The sequence below is a fragment of the Xiphophorus maculatus genome, chromosome 5, assembly GCF_002775205.1.
Source record: "Xiphophorus maculatus strain JP 163 A chromosome 5, X_maculatus-5.0-male, whole genome shotgun sequence".
Taxonomy (NCBI): Eukaryota; Metazoa; Chordata; class Actinopteri; order Cyprinodontiformes; family Poeciliidae; genus Xiphophorus; species Xiphophorus maculatus.
Genome location: NC_036447.1, coordinates 8,812,683 through 8,837,215, shown reverse-complemented (window position 1 = coordinate 8,837,215; position 24,533 = coordinate 8,812,683). Strand labels below are relative to the sequence as shown.

The following is a 24,533-nucleotide window of genomic DNA, read 5'->3' as shown; positions in this document are numbered from 1 at the left end:
TCCTCAGCAGTTTCCTCACCAAAGTCAAAGTTCACTGTCACATGAAGTTTGATGAGACCGTAATCAGGAATTCAATGATATGTTAAAATGTTACTAAGAAAAGTAAATCGCTTATTTTATTACAAAATAATATGTCAGTAATACATTGACTTCTAATTTAAATTAGAGTAAACATTTGTGTGCAAAATTCTCAAATATTTTTCAGAAACTCCCATTGTAAAAATAAAAATATATTTTTTAAAAATCTGCTTCTTCAAGCTAGTTGCAGCAGCAATTAGCAAACACCTGGTGGAACTATGTATTATCATACAAACACCAACACCCCTAACAATGTTGTTGAAGGCTTAATGGAGAACCCTTGTTGTGATGACATGCTGTGTCGGAAAGACCAGGAGCTTCTTAAAGAGACAGAGACCCAATTTAAAGGCATTAAATTGCTAAGTCAAATTTATCTTATGTTATGTTTGATAAATATAGCTGTTGTATAGCTGGGGGTAACAAAATTACTTGATTGTGCTATGAAACGTTACTACATAAAAATACATAATACTGCTCCATTTACGGACAGAAAGAAAGAAAGAAAGAAAGAAAGAAAGAAAGAAAGAAAGAAAGAAAGAAAGAAAGAAAGAAAGAAAGAAAGAAAGAAAACATTCGCGCTGGTCCAGCCTCCTCTGAGTCAGCTGATCACGTTTTGTCAGTCACGTGACCTGGCCGACCGGAAGTGCTATTGAGCAAACGTCGAGGTAGAGCTGCTGGAGTCGCTCGGCAGTTCGGCGTTAAAGGGGAATTTCTATCACAGCAGCTTTCGTTTTAGTGTTTATATTGTGTTTTTTATATTTTTGGCTTTATTTTAACCCTAATGGCAGCGACAAGTCGGCAGGACTCCTATGGTAAAGTGTTAATGTTTTTTTTAATGTGTTTTTCCGTTACTCTGCAATGTTTCCCTTATCTGTACAGAAACCCATGTGTGTTTTTACGCTGTTTGGTTTTATATTTAGATAAGGTAGGGCAGTTTTAGCTAGTTTTGGCATCTGAAATGGAACAAGTAGGTTAAAAAAATATTAGTTATGTCAGTTTTTCTGCTAACAGGCAGCTGCAGACAGGAGCGTTTGTGTGTTTTGGTTTTGTTGACTGCGTGTTTAGCTGGAAAACAGTTATCATGAGGTCATCATAGCTGAAAACACTGCAGTAAATTTCCCAGTCAGAGATAATAAGAGAGCCAGATAAAAGGAATGTTACATAAAATAGTTAGCACAAAGTTAGGTCATACTGCTTTATATCTAACTATTAGTGGCAGATTTAAAGCACAGTGTAATTATTGGATCACCTGATGTAATAACAACCACTCCTGTGTGTAATGTCTGAGGTTGCAGAATGTTTCTGTGGTCTTTTCTTTTTGTTAGGTCAGGCTGTTGGATCATCCATATCCCAACATGTGAATGTTTTCATGCAGAATAATCACTTTCCAGGTCATAAGCTTCTTACATGCATGGTTGACTGTGCAGTTCTGTTAAAGAGTCTTGATGGTGGCTGGAGTTGGGTTTTCCAGCTGCAGCTTCCTTCTCCTTCTCCTTTAGACGCTGTTGAATTGTACATAACATTTATTTCAGACTGTGAGGTGTGGTTGAAAACCATAAGCACACCTAGAGAGGCACTTATCAGATCTTTCCTGATCTCTGCTGTTTGTGAGGCTTTGGCCTCCTGCTGCCGATTTTAGCTGATTCAATTATTCTCTAAAAAGAACAGTTAGTAACTTTTCAATTATTTTTTTGGCTTTCCTGCCATGAGCTGCCATAACTAGGAGCAGCTCAATACACCATGTGAGAGAGAGCAGTTGCTTTAAATCAGGGTTTTAATATTATTTTAAATAAAAAGAAGAAGATGTATCCTTTGTTGTCCCACAGTGGAAAAATCCAGGTGTTAACAGCAGAAAAGACACAGTGCATTGACTCATGTGGATTCACACAAATATAAAAGTATTCAAATATATAAAAACATTAAGAATGATATATTGTCCAGCAAGGCTCAGATTGTGATATTAAATACTGTACAGTTATCAAAAAAGGAATCCTTAGATTCAAGGAATGAGCAACAAAATAAGATTTTTTTTTTTCACAAATGTGCAAAATATGTACTTTTGCATTAGAGTCACCAGTACATGATAATACACTGCTCAAAAAAATAAAGGGAACACTTAAACAGGTGTTTAACACTTAAAGTGTTCCCTTTATTTTTTTTTGAGCAGTATATATGTAATGTATGACATAAAACCTGAGATTTACAAATACCAGCAGAAATAGTTTTACTTTTTATGGTTGTACAATTGTCAAAAAATGCCCTTCCTCCAATGTTTTAAAAAACATTTAATCTTTTGTGGAAAAAAATGCAGGAAAGGAAATGCAAAAAGAAAGAAAAACACACCAAATCCTGTCTGCGTCAACAAGATAATAAAGAAAATATATACATTTTAATCTTCTCTCAGTAACAATCCCTATATAAAAACATATTTTAGTACATCTGGGCTCTGCTAAAACCTTAATGTTTCTCTTGGGTTACAGCTTTCACTTTCCAGCAGCTACATGTTGCTGAAAAGTAAAGAATGTCTTTCAATGTTTGGGAATGTATATCTCTAAATCTACAGATCAGATTTTTGTGTTTTAAGTTCTCTAGCTTTGGTATATGCAGAAGTTTTGAGCTGCCAACCTGTGGGGTGCCTTTTGCTTTTGGATGAGCAGATTAGATGCGAGCACTGAGCTATCATTTCCAGTCATGCCTGATTGACTGACAGCTCCATCATTTTATCTGTAAAGCAGATAGTGAACCAGAAGAACCGGATACTGTCAGAGATTCGCTTGGTTCAAATGTCTGTGCGTCTTTCGTATCAAACCTGGTGGCTCAGTCTAGAAATCTGCCCCCGTTTTTCTTTGACTGATGGCTATCTGCCGTGACGATTGACACACTCTTCTGATTGCAGATATGAGGCGTGTTAGATTCTTTTGGCGTGGTGAGCATGCAGTACCTGCTGCCTTTACATCTGAGTTCATTTTGAACGTAAAGCAGATTAATAAACTCCAGCCCAGATGCTCGTTTGTCAGGTTTTTCAGTTTGTACTTCTGTCTAAATTTTGTCAGGTGTCGACACGGGAAGTGACCCTTTAAATTTGGTTTTGATATATTGCTGGAATCCAAGTGTGGTACATGTGTGGTAAATATATACCACACATGTCTTTTTCCTTACATAAAAACTTAAAATGGCTTTTCAAAGTGGACATATTTTGAAAAATAAATTGTTTTTGATATATATATTTATTATGTTTTCACAGAACAGCATTCTTATTATTATTTTTATTTATATTACTGCAATAACCACACTCTAGCTTCAGCCTGCATCATATGTTGTATTTCAGAATGATAGCTGTGTGTACACAAGGTTTGAGAAGATTAATCCTGACAAATCAGTTATTGAAATAATCATAAACTAATTTAATAATCAATTAATTCATAAGTGGATTATACAGACTCAAAATAATCCTATGTACTAAAAGAACAATACACTCACAGCAGTAATTAAGCAAAAACTATACAAAAAGAATATACATTTTGCATTTCAGATTAAAAAAAAACTTTTTTTTGAATAACTGACTATGTTCTACCCAAATCTTCTCAAGTGGCATAGTTTTCGCTTCACCTGGTTCAAGTTCTGTAAATAAATCTTTTATTAACTACCTGTTGAATACAATTATTGTTTAATCCAACAATAATCAACAGATTAGCCCTACAATTTATTGAAGTTAAGCAGAAATGGCTGAGCTTTTCACATGTTGATGTTAGAAGTTATTTTTTTGCCGCAGATGCATTATTTGCTATAAGGAACGTTTTGTTGTTGCATTTTAGGCAATAAAATACATATTTTCTAATTTTAAAAAGGAATTTAGGTATTTGTTTGCATCTTTAATTTATTTCTAATATCATATACAGTATATAGTATATAAAATAGACTTAAATTAATTATTTTTTGATTCGATTAATTGTCAGAAAAAGTCCAGACTTCAGAGATGTCTCTCCTAAAATAATAAACTGTTTTTTCTTTTATTTTTACCTCTGCTGCTTTATAAACCCTCTGAAGGAAACAAACAGCGGTTCCACCTGATAGACGGTGACTCAGAATAATTGACAGCATCTCAGACATTTCCACTGCCATGTTCGCACGTTTAACTTTCATCTTAAGTAAAGTTTATGCTGAGTGACACTGAACCCAAAGCAGCTCATCTGTTCCCATTTCACTTCCCATTTGCAACATGCATGCTGGTAACCCTGCTGACTTTATCTGCTGACTTTCTCGAATTCTGACAGATCACTGACTCTTAGTTAATGACTCTTCTTCGTTAATGGGAACTTTAATAAATTTCCCTCATGTCATCATCACTTGTTCAAAAGCTTGACCTACTTTGGAGTATAAAACCAAAAGCTGGGGTCAAATTGTAGTTGAACAAACTGAATGTCCTTGACGTCTTTCCAACAGCTTGACCATGAGAGGGGAAAAAAAACATGTGACAAGTATTAGGAATAATAAGCCCACTCTGTGCTGAGCGGTTTTCCTGTTTCCAATCATAAACTGGCTGCTCTGTTATCTGTACCACAGATTTACCAAGAAGAACATGTCTACTTGTCTTACATTTCTTTTCAGAACATCTGGATTCTCTTGTTCACTTTTGTTTTGCACAGACCACAAATTTCCCTCGCTTACAAGAGAGACAAATTCAACTGTTTAGAGACATATCGTTAAAACTCCAGGAAGTCATGGGCTGTTTTTGAGGAAGAATAAAGTAGTCAGCTCCATATACTGACCAGCAGTTCTCAGATTGACTCCCAGTTTTGCTTTTTTTAAAATTTATTTAACCTTTAACCAGGTGAGTTATTAAGAACAGAATATTATTTACAATGTCAACCAAACAGGAGGGAAGAACAAATAGGAAGATCAAGCAGCACACGTTTACACTTCAACATTAGTAATGCTGTTGAGGTCATAAAGCAATAAAAACAAATACTGAGACAAATTCATAAGATAAAGTTGACATTTTAGCTGAAACATGTACAGGTTTGAGGCAGCATCTTTTTTTAAAGAAAATCTTTAAACATTTATATTCATACAAAGGTGCTTAGGTTAATGCTTTTTATACTTTATTCCAGTCTTTTGGTTACCTAGCAACAACCTGTTGACTAACTTGCACAGCAGCAAGCATGCTGGTAACCCTGCTGAGGTTTCACCTCTGTTCTTCATAATTGCATAAAAATCAGAGTGAAAACTGTGGATAAAACTCTACCAGTTTGGCAGTATTTCAGATATTTAAAACAGAAATCAATAATATTGATATCTACTGACATGAAATGCTTATATCCTGACATGTTTTTCAGCCATTTTGTCCAATCGTATCCTGAAGTTATAACGATATATTTTTACTGAATAAATGCTTCAGCTGAGTTGAGTCCTGTCTCTGGCTGTTCTTTTACTGAAAAACTAATAATGAAAAAAACATTGATTTTTCTTCAGCTCTCAACTATTTAAGGAATCTGTCACATTTATACTTCTAGATATGGGCTCACACACGGCAGGTTCTTAACAAGATAGTTCCCCTTCAGTGTTGCTGATGTGTGTTATTGCACACTGAAGGGATAAGTTCCACTTTTGCAGCTCTTTCAGTTAGTTAAGGTAGAAAACAAAATTTTTTTGATACTTCAGAGGATTTCTCCTCTAAAGTACACAGTAAGAGTCGTTGCAATGTTGGATTTTTGATGTCATGCAGAAGAGCTGCACACAGATATCAACATAGGAGGTGTCAGAGTGAGGTTAAAGTTATAAAACTTGAAAGCTTGTTATTGACGCTGGTCTGTAAAGTAGATGGCACGCCTTTGACAAAAATATATGTTTAAATCGTTTTCGACATACATAATTTCTGGATGGATACTCTACGCTTTCCTTCCCATTTCTTTTCTTTTACCAACACTATTTTTGGATGCAAATTGAAACCTGTTTGAATTGTTACAATGATGTGTTTGTTGGTTTTAAATAGCAGAGACTGACTTGGCAAGGCTGATCTTCAGGATTTACACCACTGATACGATATGAAACTCTTGTAAAGTTGCCAGTTTGTTGACATTAATTAATGCGGTAACGGCCCAGCATTGGCCAACCCATCGTATTTTAATTTTTACTTTCTGTTTAGCTTTGGACATGTGCCAAAATGTCAAGTTTATTTGTATAGCGCAAATGGTTTTTTAACCATTATTTACAGGGATTCAGTGTTTCAGCAGTTTTACAGTTTTCTGGAAGTTTGTTCCAGATTGGAGGAGCATAAAAACTGAATGGTACTTCTCTATTTTTTGGTTTTGTGTGAGTGAGTTGGCTGTTTGTTCACACCTCTGTATTTTACAATAAAACCACACATTATAAATTGAGCCAAAAAGGCTGAAGAAGTACAATCATTGCATTAAACTTGACATGTCACCACATGTCCAGAATATAATCACAGTAGCACCACAAAGTCCATATGACCCACCCTTATCTATAAATGGTGTTTTTTTATGTATAACAAATAATCCTTGACCAAAAACTTAGAAATCTGACATCCCTAATTTAAAATCTAAAATAATCCTATTCCTCCCAGTTTCATTCATCTTAATACAACCTTAAGCAGTTCAACTTGTAACACAAACTTCAATGTTTGTGTTGGGATTTTTTTGTGTTTGAACAGGCTGCATCTTGTGCACAACTGTAAGGCAAAACCTGAATTGTTATAATTTTTTTGTTCATTTGTATTCAGCCTTAACAAGTACAACATGCATATTTTCAAATTTGAATTCATTCAATTATTTATTTATAAAGCACTTTAAAAACCAAAGGCAACCAAAGTGCTGTACAGGTCAATAAGAAAATACAAAGTTCACAATTGCGTGCTACTTTTGTTGCTCTATGTCATCAAACGTCAACAACATGCACTGACATTTGTTATATGTGATGAAATGTGGGAAAGCTCAAGAAGTATACACACTTTCCTTAGGCTCAACAGAGGAGTTTAGGAACAGAAACAGAAAAAAACATGGATATTACCCATATGGAAAAGAAATAGAAAAAACATATTAAAAACTAGAAAATTTCGGAAGAAATTTAGCCGGGGCCTGCCAAGGCGTGCCCGTCGGTTTGGGCCCGGCGTTGTCACGCTACAAATTGGCATCGATGCTAAAGAACGCTGCAACGTAATCAATAGCATGCTGAGAATCACAAGAACGTTAAGTAAGGTGGACGTGCACCATTCAGTATGATTTAAAATGTTGTCAAGGCTTTTATTTTGGAAGTTTTGTTAAACTTCATTTCAAAGGGCCAAACTAATCCCATGCGTAATAGTCCTTGGGTTAAAATAGTTATATAATGCTCAAAACACAAGTAGTTGATGTAAAAATATTAAAGGCTTTTATTTTGAAATGTTTGTTAAGCTTCATTTCAAAGCGCCAAACTAATCCTATGTTTATCAGTGCTTTGGATGAAAAAGTCAAATAAAGCCAAAAAGAGCAATTACGTCATGTAAAAATATTCAAGGCTTTTATTTTGAAATTTTCAGTATGCTTCATTTCAAAGGGCCAAACTAATACCATGTGTAACAGTGCTTTGGATGAAAAAGTCAAATAAAGCCAAAAAGAGCAATTACGTCATGTAAAAATATGCAAGGCTTTTATTTTGAAATTTGCAGGATGCTTCATTTCAAAGGGCCAAACTAATACCATGTGTAACAGTGCTTTGGATGAAAAAGTCAAATAAAGATAAAAAGAGCAATTACGTCATGTAAAAATATTCAAGGCTTTTATTTTGAAATTTTCAGTATGCTTCATTTTAAAGTTCCGAACTAATACCATGTGTAACAGTGCTTTGGATGAAAAAGTCAAATAAAGCCAAAAAGAGCAATTACATGATGTAAAAATATTCAAGGCTTTTATTTTGAAATTTTTGTTAAGCTTCATTTCAAAGGGCCAAACTAATCCCATGAATAACAGTCATTGGATAAAATCAGTTATATAATGCTCAAAACACAAGTAGTTGATGTAAAAATATTAAAGGCTTTTATTTTGGAATTTTTGTTAAACTTCATTTCAAAGGGCCAAACTAATCCCATGTATAACAGTCATTGGGTTAAATCAGTTATATATTGCCCAACAGAGCAAATATCTGATTTAAAAATATTCAAGGCTTTTATTTTGAAATTATTATTATGCTTAATTTTAAAGTTCCAAACTAATCCCATGTGTAACAGTTACTGAGTTAAATCAGTTACATACAGCCCATACCAGCAAGTAGTTCTAAAGGCCAGTTCAGTCCTGATCTGTTTCAACTGAGCGGTCCACTATAGATAGAACTACAGTGATGCGTATTTGTAGTCCTAATCAGCAGCCAATAGCCTCTTGAGTTCCGTTGCTATGGTAAATAAGTTTCACACCAAGGTGTGAACTGTTAGTGAAAGAGCCTGAGACAGCCTAGAAAATCCTGTCGCATGACTTTGCTCTGAAGCACCGTGACAGAAAACCGTACGGTCTAGATAAATTTCGAAAACATTTTACCGGAGCAGACATGTGTATCAATGTGAGGACCGATTTTGATACCAATTGTGCGATATTTGTGGGCGTGATGGCGATTTCAAAATTATTTTGGGCTCAAAAAATCTCTTCATTTCTCACTCTAGCCGAGATCTAAAGGCCCTGGCTCTCACTCTAATTTTCGGAAAAATGAGAAACTTTGGGTCGCTTAGAGACAAATTGTGGACAAACCGTAACTGGTATCGACGAGCCGTCTTCACTTTCGAAGAGATCACAGACGTATCTACAAAATGAAATTTGAATGGTATTTCTACGTGAATTCGTGACGACACAGAAAATCCTCAAAAATAGGGTATTTCTAGGATTTTTCCCATTGACTTATAATGGTGTTTTTTTTCGTAGTTTTTTGCGAATTATGTCGCCACGTTAACCCCAAATCCCACCAAAAGTAATAGCTCCAATGGCGTGAATTTTCTGCACGTTTTGATACCTCATTTGTAGGTGTGCACCCAGCGGTATGAGCCGCATTAACGGTTACGGATGAAAAATAAAGAATTGGGAGAATAGCACTAGGTTCCTGCCATTGCTTTGCATGGCAGGCCCCAAAAAGGCCTTATGTTGTCTTTAGTGTAAGAATTATATACATCTTTTCCATATGGGTAAATACATTTCCATAAATAATGCATTTATTTGAGATATTGTAATTTTTAGCAAGACTTTGTGTCTATGTTTAATAAACATTTAGTGAACCAGTACTTTTGATTTGAAGTAGTTTCTCTGTATTTTTCTTTAAATCCTGTTAGGATGACATACGAGTCTTTTGTTAAAATAGATATTGTTTCTGAAAATGTAAACAAATATTTATTTTGCCCCAGCAGAGCATACAGGCCTGTTCTCCTCAGTGACCCACTATGGCTCCACAGAAAACTGCAGCGACCATCAAGCAAACAGCAACGACAGCAACCACAACAAGCAGAACTTTCCCACGGCAGCAGCAGGTCACTGGGTCGGGGCCGATCAAGAGGAGGAGGCCATTCGCAGGAAGCTGAAGTACTTCTTCATGAGTCCATGTGATAAATATCACGCCAAAGGACGCAAACCCTTCAAGCTGGTCCTGCAGGTGCTGAAGATATTTATTGTCACAGCTCAGGTACATCAAAAATTTTCGCTGTTTACTTCTCTACTCTGTTTTGCAGCAGGTTTTTTAATCATCATCAAGTTTTTTTAAATAGCCAAATGGAGAGGGCACACTATGGTCCATGTGCAGCAGTAAGCAAGACATCCTGAGACATTATTAAGTGCTTAAACTATGGGACTCTGAGAGTTATTTTCTTTGTAACGCAGTCGTAAATAATATTTCCTCCCTTACAGACTTCTTTTGTATGTGTTTTGCTTTTACATGTGAATAATTCAGATTATAAAGATAATATTAGACAAATGTAACCTGAACAAATGCAAAAAGCAGTTGTCAAATTATTGTTTCAGTTTCCAAACCAAGCTGGCACTTCTTGGTTTGACACTATTATTATTGTTAGGGGTGCACCGATTGCAGTTTTTTGGCCAATTTCCTATCTTTAAAAATCCTGACCTGATATATGGCCAATTTTTTGGGGTCTGAACTGTTGATAAATATAGCAAGAAAGTCACTGAGTGGGCAATACTGCAAATGTGCAGACATGACCTGGTGGGCCAGTCTATCACTCAAACCTCTCTCATGGGAGAATGGAAGAGGACAGTGGTTGATTTTTAGGCTTTTGCTCAGGTAGATAAGATTGATAAATAAGATCAGCTTCATATATAAAGTGTTCTGGTCCATTAACATTAGTTCAGGTAATTTAAAAGATTGTTTTAGTTTAGTTTAGATTCCAACATCTGCTTTCTCTTTGTCCTTCAACTTTTAAAATTTTGCACCTTCATCTCTGCAGTTGGCCGTGTTTGGCATCAGTAACCAATCGGCCGTCACCTTCAAGGAGGAGAACACAATGACGTTCAAGCACCTCTTCCTCAAAGACTACGATCAATCCTCAGATGACTCCTTCGCTGTTTACACCCAGCAGGACGTCTACGACCACATGTTTTATGCGATAGAAAAGGTAAGAGGATGTAAAGCACCACAAAGACCATTTTATTTGACCTTTTTTCTGGTTTAAACGGCAAACACTGAATGAAAATATTGCCATCTCCTACTGAACTGAGCTGAACTCTATAAAAAATTGTAGCAGAAGTTTAATTAAACTCGGATGTAATAATTCACAATGATATATCATCTTTTGCGTTTTTTGATAAAGGTCTGGGTTATTCAGAATGTTTCCTCATTTCCTTCCACTTCAGTATCTCACCTTACCGGATAACACAGTGGGGCACTACGCCTACGTCTACGACATCGGAGTGAACAACAGCGCCCTCTCCCTCTGCCAACAGTACTACAAGAAGGGGCATATCGATCCAGTCAATGATACGTTCAACATAGACCCTCACATTGTCACAGGTAACACAAACTTCAAAGTGTGAGTCGCAAACATACTGATTTATTTTCCTGAGAATTAATAAAGTTTTACTGACCAAATGAAGCCTTTTGCCAAACGATCTGTTTTTCAAGGAAATTACCCAAGCAGTTCTGTCACCACCTGACTTGGAGAAATATACTCAGAGAATTATTAGTCTGCTTTTTATTTTAAACATTAAAATGAAAACTAAGATTATACATGTGTGAAGTCTTATCTTGCAACATGCCTATAAAACAATGGATCTAAAAGTGAAATGCCAGGTTTTATGATGCCTTAAATCGATACTTCAATTGATATTTTACTTTAATATCAGTATCAAGTCTGCTTCAGTGCAAAACCAAAACTTTTCTCCAGAATCTGTTGAAAATGACACAAACTAGTTATGTAGGCTGCCAGGAAGCGGCAGGAATTTTCTGCTTGTGCTTTTTACATGTGACCAGATAGGATATAATGCATCTTTCTGTTAGAACAAATAATTATTGAAGTTGCTTGTGAACTGACAAGGTCCAGTTGGTTGACTTCACAACAGTCACATTCAGCTTCATTGTATTTATTCTGACAAAAGAGAACATTAAGCAGCTTCTGTCCATGTACATTAAATAAAATACAATAAATAACCCAAACAAACTGCAAAGCAATAGCTCTCAACTAGAAAATTTCAGAAGAAATTTAAATGGGACCTGCCAAAGTGTGCCTGTCAGTTGGAACCCGGCATTTGGATGCTAAAAATTAGCATCATTGCTAAAGTAAGCTACAATGTACTCAATTGCATGTGGAGAGTCACAAGCATACAGCAATGTTGTATGATGACAATACTTTACATGTATTAAACATGTAAAGTATTAAACTTTACAATTTAAAGTATTAAATTTTACATGTTTAATACTTTACATGTAAAGTATGAAAATGTAAAGTATTAAATTTTAATACGATAGTTACACAGAGCTGATTCTAATACATACCACAGTTACCGACAGCAACAGAAAAAAGGGGGAGGAGCTGTCACTTACTGGTTGTTATGGTAACCACCAACTGTCAAGAGCAACGCAGAAGAACGTACCACACCAGTAAATGTCTGGAGAAACAACTTGTTGACTAAATAAACCAAACTCAATGAATAAATAAACACATTTTGAGAAGCTTCACATCTGTTGTATTGTTAAAATAAAACATCTGTTACATAAAAAGTATTAAACATATATTTAATGCTCTTGAAAAAATTCAGTAGGTTTCTCTTTACCGCTAAGATTTTCCCTAATCTAACTGATTCTTTTTAAAACATCCATTTAGAGAAAGAATTAAATGAGCTTGAAGTCTCTGACTTCCTCATATAATGAGTCAGAAATGACCAGGACATGAACAAGCATATGAAACATTTACTTAAGATTTAACTGAATCATTAAACATTTTATAGTTATTTTAACACATTTGGGCGACTATGATAATCCACATTACTTAAAAGTGTCCTTCCCTGCTTGCTGTCTTGATTTCAGACTGCATCGGCGTGAATCCTATGTCTGTCCCCCCCAATCTGCTCACCAGCAGCTACAAGAACTTCACACTCAAGTTCCACAAGTAAGACTTCATTTTTCTCATTGCGTCTGCCGACTTTATCAAAGTTATCTTGGGATTTCTGTATCTGATGGTGACATTCACCAAGTAATTTATCTGGCCTGCACAAACAGCACACAGCATGCTTTAAGATGTCTTCAGTAACACTGACTCAACAGCGATTGGTGTAAACACACGGCGCTGTGAATAACTTTTACTTCATGCATGTTTTGAGACAATTCTTATTTTGCCTAGTAATGTGAATATTCGTTTTGTTTTTTAAGGTTGATTAATGTAACCATACAGTTCCAACTGAAGGCCATCAACATACAAACTATCATCAACAATGAGATCCCAGACTGCTACACTTTTCACATTACAGTAAGTTTGCACTGGAAACAAACAAGCATTTTTAATTCAAAGGTAACTAGAGGAGTAACACAAAGACTCTGGTGTCAGTATAAGAAAAAAGACAAATCACTTTTCTAAGTAGTTTTAGGGCTTAAGACATGCCAAATAATACATTAAAGTGCATAAAAATAAGGATAAAAGTTATTATTATTTTGGAGTTTGTCATGAGACGAGGCCACTTTTCAAAAGGCATGCTGTCTCTATGTGCATAGAAATAACATAGATAGGCAGGTTTTTTACTGTGAACATGACACTTGCTGTGTTTACATAAAAGCATTGATGTAAGACCAGAAATGTGTTTCTGTTCTTCAATGATCAGCAAATCAAAGTAGTAAGTTTATAAAATATTTTACCATTGTGATGTTCATTTTTTTGGTCACTTACTGTTTTTTTCAACTTAAAAACAAAATAAAACAAAGAAACCGGACAAAGAGTTGTCTATGGAAACTGCAGATTGCAATATTCATCATTATTCTAGTCCTCTTTTTTTTCATATTCTTGTCTTCATTTAAGGTATTTCAGAAGCCAAATTTTCCAATTTTCCCCACAGTTGTGCTTCTTTTAGCTTCAGTATGTGGGTTAATTTTTCCATGAAAAAATATTTCTTACACAATTGTCATCCATTGAGATTTTGTTTGCTTTGTTTCCTTTTTACAGGGCCTGAATACTTTCTTTGCTTCCACCAATAGCAAAGAAAGTATTCATCACCAGTGGTCATAGTACTTTCTTAAATATTATTTTCCAACATATTATCATTTTTTGACGTTTCCAAAAGATTTAGTGATTGTGGTGCTAATTTTACTGGACTGCTAACAAATATTTTCCTGTGCTTTTGAAGCAGTTATGATCTTTCCAACATAATGACGCTAAAACAATGATCCAGTTTATCCTGGTTTAAGGGTAACATCATGATGCAAAAGAAGAGTCACAAACTGGATTTCAAGAAACAAATAAAAAACAGATCAAATCTCCTGGCTGGAAATAATACATTCATGATAAACCTGATAAAACATAAGCTTTAACTGGTAAATAAGGGAAACCTTAGTTACAAGTTGCTGAAATGTTTCATAGTAAAGAAAACTCGCTTTATTAGGAGTAGAAATCTGTTGTATTTCCTGTGATATTGTTAGCCATAAAGTTGGTGTAATATAATAAGATTTGCATATTGCTGATTCTTCCTTTCAGATAGTGATGGACAACAAGGCTCACAGTGGAAAAGTGAAGATCTGGTTAGAAAACCAGGCAATGATAAGGGAATGTAAAGACCCGAGTGTCTCTGGACATGGTAAGTCACTAAGCCTCTCATTTCTGATCATTTCATATGTGCAATTGCTTCTTTGAAAGAAAATATTTACTGATTTCAGCTAGAAATAAACAAAAATTTTGGCCAATTTTTGTTTTTGTAAAGCTTTGACCTGCCTACTTCAGTTTTGGCAGATTCCAGTTCCTCTTTAAGAACTTCAGTAGAAGACTATGAAAGAAAAGCATTCAAAATATTAATTTCCATGTTTTCTTTTGTGAGGGATCATTTCAAATTAGCGACACTTTGTAAGAGAACAGTAAATGTATAGCTGGGTTTTACTATTTCTTCAAAACATACAAAATAATCCTAGTGTTTGGATTTTAAACTTTGTCTTTGCAGTCTGTGTTAGCGATAAGTGCAGTTAGCATGGTTAGCATTACTAAAGCAGGAGTCTTCCTGCAACCCTTATAATTCAAAGAGCCATTTTTGCTTTCTGTCTGGCTAAATAAACTTGTTTAGAGCCAAATATCAAATATTTTTTCAAAAGAAGACAACTTATGGTTTCTGATGTAGGAAATTGTCATTTTTGAAGAACTAAAATTGGACTTCAATTTTTGGGTTTTAAATAGAAAAAACAAAACTTTTTAATGAGACATTACATTTTCTGCTATGGGATAATGATATTTATGGAAAATGGTATTTAAATAAAAAGCAAACACGTTCTAAACTGATGAAAAGGAAAATAGATAATATATTATTGATATTTGTAATACCACTCTGTTGTGGAAATTCAACAAAATGATTCAATAAAAATCAGCTAAAAGCTGAAATTGTAATTATATTTAAAATCATGGGCTGCACGGTGGAGCAGTTGGTAGAGCTGTTGCCTTGCAGCAAGAAGGTCCTGGGTTCGATTCCCGGCCCGGGATATTTCTGCATGGAGTTTGCATGTTCTCCCTGTGCATGCGTGTCAGGTTAATTGGTCTCTCTAAATTCTCCCTAGGTGTGAGTGTGTGTGTGCATGGTTGTTTGTCCTGTATGTGTCTGTGTTGCCTTGCGACAGACTGGCGACCTGTCCAGGGTGTACTCCGCCTCTCGCCCTGAACGTAGCTGGAGATAGGCACCAGCAACCCTCCCAACCCCGTTAGTGACAAGGGTGAACAGAAAATGGATGGATTTAAAATCATTAGTTAGCAAAAAGCTATTTGCTGCATTAAATCCTCAGGTTGTAGATGCTTGTTCTAGGGTAGAACAAGTGTCTACACATTTTGGATTTCTATAAGTTTAACACTTACAAATCCACAAAAACAGCAACTTTTCTGCCTTTTCAGCCTTCCTGTTATCTACTAATAAGTCATGCAGTCTCATGCTTTCTTACAGGCTGAATGAACAGCAGATAAATTTACAGATTTCTCTTGTAGCAAATTTCAAGATCTATATGTTCTAATCCATTCAGTAATGTAATTAATGTGACATTAAAAATGTTTAATTGTTCATGTAGTGTGAATCCCTTTGCAGGGCCTTGCAAATACAGTCCATTTATAAATGTTCAAAACCAAAATGATGTAAAATATCACTATTAGTGTTGTTTTTCTTTTCTTTTAAACACAGCTGAGAGCTTCACACGTGTAACGTTCGACGTGATCGTTTCTCTGGTGTGCCTGCTGTCTCTGATCCTTTGTGGACGCTCCCTGCTGCGAGGCATCATCCTGCAACAGGTAGGAGAGTTTCGTTATAACCGAAACAAAAACACCAAGAGAACCTCAAGAGAACTGCTTCATGAATGTCACATCAAACCAAAAGCACAAACAGAAAACCTGAATGGTGTTGTGTACGTGTATGTTTGCATAAACGTAAAGTAATCTGACGGTTCAAATGTTTGAATTTCTCTACAGGAGTTTGTTCAGTACTTCAGGGAGACTCTGGATCGTAAAGTGTGCTGGGCGGATCGGCTTGAGTTCATCAACGGCTGGTATATTCTTCTCATCATCAGTGACATCTTTACCATCACAGGCAGCATCATCAAAATCGGCATTGAATCAAAGGTCCTTCAGCTTTATACTTTTTAGAGTATTACTTTTTTAAACTGTGGAGTACTTATTACTTTATACCAACATTTAAAACAGAAAACTGCTTAGTTGATTACTTTTAATGAAAATGAGTAGAGTGGAGTACCTCATTATATAAGGTCAAGATGTAGCTACTTTTATAAACTGTGGAGTACTTAATACTTTAGACTAACATTTTCATACTTTTAATATCAGAGCAAGACCTAGAGAAACTCCTCTTAGTTTACAACAAACTTAGAAAATACCATCTATTTAACAACCCAGAACAAGAATCAAACCTGGAGAACTAACATTTAGTTTTATCAGAACAAGAATCCAGAGAAACCTCTACTGGTTTCTAAATTATGGACTATTATTCTTATCAAACATTATGTAGTTTTATACTTTTACCTTTTTGTCTTTGGTTTTGTTGCTTTGATTGTATTTCCTTCTAATTCATGTAAAGCACTTCGAACTGCCTTGTTGCTGAAAATGTGCTATATAATGTGCCTTACATCAGCTTTATGTTTATTGTGTTCCTTTAGGATTACGTAAGGTGTTAGCTTTCTTCAACACAGGATTTTGATCTATAAATTTAGGTGCTTCTTATGTTAAAAATGTGTCGTCCATCTTGTTTTTCTCCTGACAGACTATGTCGTCCTATGACATCTGTGCCATCCTGTTGGGGACCTCCACCCTTTTGGTGTGGGTGGGAGTCATTCGCTACCTCACGTTTTTCCAAAAGTACAACGTAAGTCATGGATCTTCTGGTTCTACTGTAAGAGATTGTTCCTTTAAACATTTAATTTGCCTGATCTTTGCTCTCTTTTCACAGATTCTCATCATCACACTTCGAGTAGCGTTCCCCAACGTGATTCGCTTCTGCTGCTGCGTAGCTGTCATCTACCTGGGTTACTGCTTCTGTGGCTGGATCGTACTTGGACCGTACCACGTGAAGGTGAGTAAAACAAACATTTCTGACTTGATTGTGTTAACGATAAACATTATGATTTAAAAAAAATACTTATTAGGTCTTTTTTAGGTAGCTGTACACCTGTAATTTTGTTTTCATCTGACCTGAGCACATTTGTTCGACTTTTAATTTCCCCCATCGACTCAGCTTTCGTCAAACTACGTGTGTGTAAACAATCTTCAGCTCTGTTTTTTGCCCTCCACAGTTTCGCTCTCTGTCGATGGTGTCAGAGTGCCTGTTCTCCCTCATTAATGGGGACGACATGTTTGTGACGTTCTCGGAGATGCAGGAAAGCAGCACTCTGGTTTGGACGTTCAGCCAGCTCTACCTCTACACTTTCATCTCCCTGTTCATCTACATGGTCCTGTCTCTGTTCATCGCTCTCATCACTGGGGCCTACGAGACCATTAAGGTGAGACACTTATCCATTCAGAACAAGAACGGAAACCAAAATCAGTGTACTGATAATGTAAGAGATTGCTTTTTCTGAAAACTGTAGCAAACACATTGTATTTCTGCATAATGTTAATCTGGTTAGAACTGAAACCAGAATTTTACTGCACTGAATAAAGAAGACACATAAACCTTTTTTTCTCATTGTTTGAAGTTAAATCAAACCAAACTTCTCTTGTTTTAGGTCCATTAGGATTACCAAAATTAGTTCTATTTGCTAAATAGAAATAATTTTGGCACAATAATGAAAGGCACCTTGTTTATTTAATGTATTTAAACCTCAAATGAACTTCAATGTGTCAGTTAACCTATCAAAAGTTACCAAAGCAATGACATCATCATCTGGGCTTAATTAGCTGCTCAACCTCTCACAGCCAGCTAAATAAGGTTGGTGAAATCAACAAACTAACTTAATCTTTGGTTACCTAGCAACTCACTCACTCTTTGGTTACCTAGCAACAAACTGTTGAGTAACTGGCGCAGCAGCAGTTTCTGGTTTCTTCACTGTGCCTCATTACTGCTTAAACATAAAAAACAACTGTAACAAGAGATAATCTGTAGGTAAATGTATGATCTTGAAGACATTACTATGTAAATCTGACATATTTCTACTAATTATTGTGGCATTTAGCAAATAGAAATAATTTAGGTAATTTTTATAATAAAACAAGAGTTGGTGTGTCTTCATTTGGTGTACATAAACTTCTGGTGTCAACTGTACATCTGATTTATCTCTCTGAGATAAATATAGCGCATCAGTGGTACACAGTAGAGTACAGTGCGACTGGGAAGAGTGAAATCTATACATAACAGAAGCGTGTTGTCATTGATTTCCCCAGCACCAAACCCAGGAACCGATCCACATCACAGATCTGCACGCCTTCATAGCTGAGTGTACAGATGCACCAACATCTGGCAAGTTCAGGGGAGTGGAGACGTCTCCCTGCTCCTTCTTCTGCTGCTGTGACAGGTGAGCGCATCACTCAAACCCCGGAAAATACTAAAATAAAAAACGTCTTTTAAGATGCGCCAAACAAAATCTTACACTTAAAATGTATCTTTGGAAACCAAATAAGATCAGCATATGTAAACATACTTCCTAACCCTGCTTCACTAAAAGGTAAACATTATCAATATTACTTTTGTTGGGAGACCAAGGATATTAGATATTAGAAAATAAAATAGTATCTCTAAAATATGACAGTTTTCAATTTCAATTTACTTTTTCATTTGGTATCAGAAAAGATACAATCAAAGAGAGAGAAATAGTACAAAACATTCTTCAACTCTGCATTTATATTATTGGTTTATTTAATTTATATACAATTTGAAATGAACAAAACATTTGAATGAAAAGGAGTCGTTGGAAGAGAGAAAAAAATCTTATCTCAAAGTATATTTGCTATACTACAATCAACCATCCAGATATGTATAGATATGTCTTTAAACACAAAATAGGGAATGCATGTAAAAAATAATAAAGTTTTTTCTCAATCTTTTTTTTTTGTAATTTCTTGTTACATCAGATGACAAAAAACATTTTAAAATATGGAGTTTAAGTACATGAATCAGGATTAAAATAACTTTCTGAGTCTTAAATAACGTTTTGTTGTTTGGTTTAAGGTATGAAACCTATTTTAACCTTTGACTCCTCAGAACAACAACATATGAAGACGTCCTGCTGGTGAACTGAGGATGACCTTAATAATCTGAGTGCTCACCAGCCCCCCCTGCTGTCCAGCGGTGTGTATTGCACACATCAGCAGCGTTCCTGTGGCTCAAGCAGTCGGTACTGAAGAAGGTGTCCCCATCGGCTGGATCTACTGAAGGATCTACACTCTTCCTGCTGGAGCTTTCTGTTCGTTGAGAACTGAAGGACTGAACTTTTCTAAAGGAGCATTACAATGTAGCATCGCTGACGACTACCACACAAACATTTCTGTTAGTTTTTATTGTTTTTAGAACAAAACTCAGTATTTTTTTTTCTGTGTTTGTGATTCTGCATTACTGCTGCAGAAGCAGCACAAACTGCTGGTGCAAAAATGTTACGGAAACTGGTACTGATTGTTTTTATTTTCCTTTACTTGATTTTTTTTTTTCTATTTTAGAAAATTTCAGATTGAAGACCATAACAAGTCCAGTTTTATTTAGTAAAATTCATGAGATATTTAACTAAAATGAAGATAACAAAGCTTCTGTGTAGAAGCTTTATTTCTTATGAATTATGATCAGGTTGATGCAGCTTCAGTATAATTTTCCTACAGCATTTCCTGTTGCAACACAGTGTGTGTACCATGTGTTGCAGACACACTCACTACGTACTCGGACTGTGTTGCAGTTGGTTTGTCCTCCAAAGCTGTGTGCACTTTTCTTTTAAATGATGCCAAAACATTATGGAGACTGTGATACTTCATTGTGTATAAGTTAAAATGTTTGCAAATCCCCTCCACCCTCATCGCTGTAGAGAGAGACAACACTGATGGCCATTAAGAAATTGGATCTGACTTGAATAGCCGGACTCTGATTAGGAAACAATGATGGAAAACGATGGCTAAAAATGCCTTCTCATTGTGACTCAGTTCTTTTCCTTGTTGCTTCCCGTTAACGTAAAGTTGTCTTGTCTGAAACAGTTGCGCTGTTGGAGTCCTGAACTAACTAGATTTCTTCTTTTCTTGTACGCACAAAAGTTTGAAGAGTCTCAGGATGAAGACGTTTGGTCCAAGAAAAGGACAGAAGTTTTTCCGCTCGTTTTCAACATATCAGCTGAATCATTTTGTAAGTTAATTGTGCTGTACAATAATAGATTTTAAATATATATTTTAAAAGTGCCTGTTTTATCAGTGGCTTTAAATTAAGGATCCATTACTGTCGTTTATTACTAAGATGTTTTTCTGCTTGGCTTTAGTGTTTTATGTTGAGTTTCGGTGTTGATGTGCCTGTACTGTACCTCAGAGAAACACTGTTTGAATTGCTGTTCAGTCATCTGCTTTGTGTCATATACAGTATCTGTTGATCATCGTCTAGTTCCTCAATGTAAATTAAACTTTCTGGGTCACCTATGATTTCTGCCGTTTTCTTGTTCAAGTTATTTGTCGTCTGAATGTTGCTGTAGTTCTCCTGTGTTACCAGCAGGGGGAGCAATAAGTACATGCAACGCTATTCTGGGATCAGATTTCTGCTTGCATAAATTAGAGGGTGTTTAAGTAGTTTTTTACTATTTTATACAAAAACTATACACAACATTTTATTGACTTTTTCCAAATAAAAGTTCCATAGTAGCAGAATAGAAATTAACATACTTTTCATTAGTCTTACATTTTCTGATACTTTTATTTTTGTGTAATGTTCTAAACATATGAGGCACACAGTTTTGGATTTTTATTATCTATAAGCAATAATCATGAAAATTACAGGAAATAAAGGCTTGAAATATTTCCCTCTAACAAATCCATATAATGAGTTTAATTTTTAGAAAGAAGCTACAATAAAATTGAGATTTTAAACTTATGAGCTGTAGTCATACAGTCATATTCAGTATAAGTTAGAATATTATTAAAAAGTTAATTTATTTTAGCAATTCATGAATTGAAATATGATATGTAGATTAATTACATAAAAACTGGTGTTTTCTGGCCTTTATTTCTGTAAATTTGGGTGATTTTGTGATTACAGCTAATAAACAAGATTTAAGATCAGAAAATTACATTAGAACAATTGAAAAAAAAACATTTTAATACAGAAATGTGAAGTTAATAAAAGGTATGTTTAAAATCAACTTAAGGGTTATTTTAATCTGACGAAACACAAACTAATTTATGAGATATAACTTCTTTTTTGGGACATTTGACTCAAAATGAGGTTAAGTAAAATGTTTTTACAGATAAAGTTAATTTTTTTCCTCACCACTGTTGACTAAAAAAAATAATCATTTTTGCTCCAACTCTGCAACTGGGATCTTTCTGGGAAGGTGAATGAAACATCTTGTTTTCTCTCAGATCGATTCCTCTATGATTGGTTCCATTTCCTGGTTACTTCCCCAGCAGACTTAGGAGCAGAGGTATCACAGCTTCTCACCCACTTAAGCTAATATCATCTTCCATTATGTACTACTCCGGCTTTGCCTCATGTTAATGGGTCTGTGAGAGACCAAAGGAAATGCTTCTCAGTTTTATGCATCCCACAAACCCGACTCATCTATCTCTCCCCATGCGTGGACATACAGAATTTCCTCAGTGACTTTAATGCAGACTGAAAGCGCAGAGGAAGTAGCTAATTCAGAAGCAACTAATGGTCTGCCAGCTGTTGCTTCTGTGTGCTAATGTAAGATCCTTTGTTGATTCCCAGTTTGATCTCGGTTTGAATTGAAATATGCTCCATTTGCTCAATTGTGACTCGGTGTTTGAACTGCAAGGCCTTTATACCAACAAAGCGCCTCAGATCAAAAGTAGGTGCCTGCACCAGCAAGCCTTTCCTCTTCCTGCTGTATTTGTGGGCTGAAATAATAAACTCTGCAGGCACCTGAGTGTCTTTTACCGTGCAGCTGTCTGAGCTGTGGGGTGTCCTGCAGCCCACGCACAAAAGAATAGGAAGATCTAAAAGAAGCAGGTCTCTCTAGAAGAGGCTTTTGAGTTTTCAGCCAGTCGTGGTTCTGTTTAGGATTGGAAGAGCCCGGTTCTGAGCCACACCTCTGGGTAACAACATTATGTAGCAACATTATGAAGCTATCTGAAATGGATGGAGCCCATTAGTGTCAGGCTTTATGAGGAATTGCACAGGAAAAACACAGACTCTTACAAAGTATTTTTCAAATGCAAATATCTCATTACACTTGAAGTAAGACAAAACGATCTTAAAAGCAACTTTTCACCAAGATATCAGAGCTTGTTTTAAGTCAGTAATTCTTTTCTTAATTCATAAAAATATATATTTTCCAACCCTTAATTTTACCACACTTTTCAGTTTGTAAAAACCACAGGTATTTCCTTCTATTTCACAATTATGTTGTATTTTGTGTTAGCATGAGATCAGATTTAAATACATGGAAGTTTGTTGTAATGTGACAAAAAGTGGAAAAGGTTTCCTTGACTGCTTGACTGAGATTATGGTGAAACCATGACAGATAACCACTGGTTACCAGTCACTCCGATTTCCAATCATCCCTTTCTTTTTACGTTAAATGTCTTTGTTCTTCTTTCTCAGCATTTCAATGCAGAAAACAAGAGTTGATGTCTGAATCTTTTCACCCTAAAAGTCTTTCCAGGGAGCTGCGTGTTTCCCCTTTGTCTCCGTTTTCTATTCTGTGCTTGTGTTTTGCTGCAGCTGCATGTTGAAGAATCAGCATTCACAGAAAAAGCATTTAGCCTTCGTCCATTCAAAGCTTGTACCATAGGAGAGAGAAAACTATAGGAAAGTTTGGGAACAGGAAATGAACAATGTAAACCTTACAGAGACTTTCCCATGGCTCAAGTTTCAACTATCCAAATTTCAGAAAACAGACACTCCTTTATTCAGCTCTTGCAGTTTAGTGTCTTGGATTTTTTGTTGTTGTTGTTGTTTAAAGCAGGAATTAAACACAATGGTGGAGTGGGGAAAAAACCCAGCAGGGAGGAGTTAGTGTGGAGATTCACTGATTTACCAAAGTGCACAGAAATTTTGGAAATGTTCAGTCTTCTAAAAGATTTAAAAACAAAACTGGTGGATGCAGTTTTACTCCTGAAGACCCAACTGAAACATTAACTTTTACTAGAAGTGGGAATCAGTGGCGACTGGTGAAATAGATTCTTGACAGCTTGCCATCATTAACTTTATCACCATAGCAACGCAAAACTTTCCGGCAGTTTCTATGGCAGCGGTGGAATTCCGAGAACCCCAAAGACTTTAACTTTAGTGATCCTGATTGGTCAAGAGTTCTTCTTTTCCCCTAGCAACCAGACATGATTGACTATTTAGATTCTCTTCTGGGGTGAGAAATGTGAAGAGTCTGTCAGGGGAAATTTCTTGGATGGCTACTTTTTACTTTTACTTGAGTAAAAAAATATGCTGAAGTATTGCTACCCTTCCTCTGAGTTGGGTAGTAACTAGTTACAGTAAATTCTTTGAAAAAAAAGTACTTTTAAGAGTATTTTTACGACGTACTTTTTTCTTCTACTAGAGTAATTTCATTATGAAGTATTGCGACTAACTTCACCGAATGAAAAACAAACATGTTTTTTTATAAGGTTTCATAAATGTTTTATTGAAAAAAATATTTTGCCTGATTTTTGTTAGTTTTTGTTACTTGTATGAATTATTGTCATTTTTACCAAATGTTCTACTTAACTCTATATTTAGTTATGTCATTTTTAAATATTAAATGATTAATTCGATTACTTTCTCAGTACTTCAGACAACATTTTACCAAATACCTTTTTACTCTTGCTTGAGTATTTTCTTGGTTGGGTACTTTGTACTTTTACTTGAGTAAAAATATGTTGAAATATTTCTACTCTTCTTGAGTATAACTTTGGGTACTCTGCCGCCCACCCGGGGCCTTGTTATGAAATAATCCGCCTCTGTTTCAGTGAACCACTAATATCCTTTAGCATCCAGGCAGTGCATGGAGGCCCCCCTCTGACTGGGCGGAGCTTCCTGACATGGAGCTCGAGTCTCATTTTGACGTCACCTTTGTTTTGCATAACCACCACCGTTTGGCGGCTTTGATTGGACCTTTTACATGATTTTAAGTCCATATCTCTGTGTGTGTGTGTGTGTGTGTGTTTTCTTAAT

General features: G+C 35.7%; 1 protein-coding gene across 2 annotated transcripts; it reads left to right on the top strand.

Moving 5' to 3' along the window:
* Positions 1–722: 722 nt before the first annotated feature.
* LOC102231150 (mucolipin-1-like) lies at positions 723–20,830 on the top strand. 2 transcript variants are annotated; one of them, XM_023333061.1, is made up of 14 exons: positions 723–890; positions 9,461–9,732; positions 10,508–10,675; positions 10,914–11,070; positions 12,583–12,664; positions 12,925–13,021; positions 14,237–14,336; positions 15,906–16,012; positions 16,190–16,339; positions 16,992–17,093; positions 17,178–17,300; positions 17,521–17,727; positions 18,608–18,738; positions 19,425–20,830. In XM_023333061.1, exons 1-14 carry the CDS (start codon positions 860–862, stop codon positions 19,459–19,461), a joined length of 1,764 nt encoding a protein of 587 aa, XP_023188829.1. In that variant the 5' UTR covers positions 723–859; the 3' UTR covers positions 19,462–20,830. The 2 variants fall into 2 exon arrangements, with proteins under 2 accessions (XP_023188829.1, XP_023188828.1); XM_023333060.1 differs by having other exon boundaries at positions 16,992–17,300.
* The last annotated feature ends 3,703 nt before the right edge of the window (positions 20,831–24,533 follow it).

What these genes read in the sequence shown, in the direction of transcription:
- LOC102231150 (XM_023333060.1), top strand. Translation starts at nt 860, where the DNA reads ATGGCAGCGACAAGTCGGCAGGACTCCTATG. An exon ending in AAGTCGGCAGGACTCCTATG is followed by an intron (nt 891 to 9,460) that starts GTAAAGTGTTAA and finishes TTGCCCCAGCAG; the next exon opens with AGCATACAGGCCTGTTCTCC. An exon ending in GGGCCTACGAGACCATTAAG is followed by an intron (nt 17,728 to 18,607) that starts GTGAGACACTTA and finishes TGATTTCCCCAG; the next exon opens with CACCAAACCCAGGAACCGAT.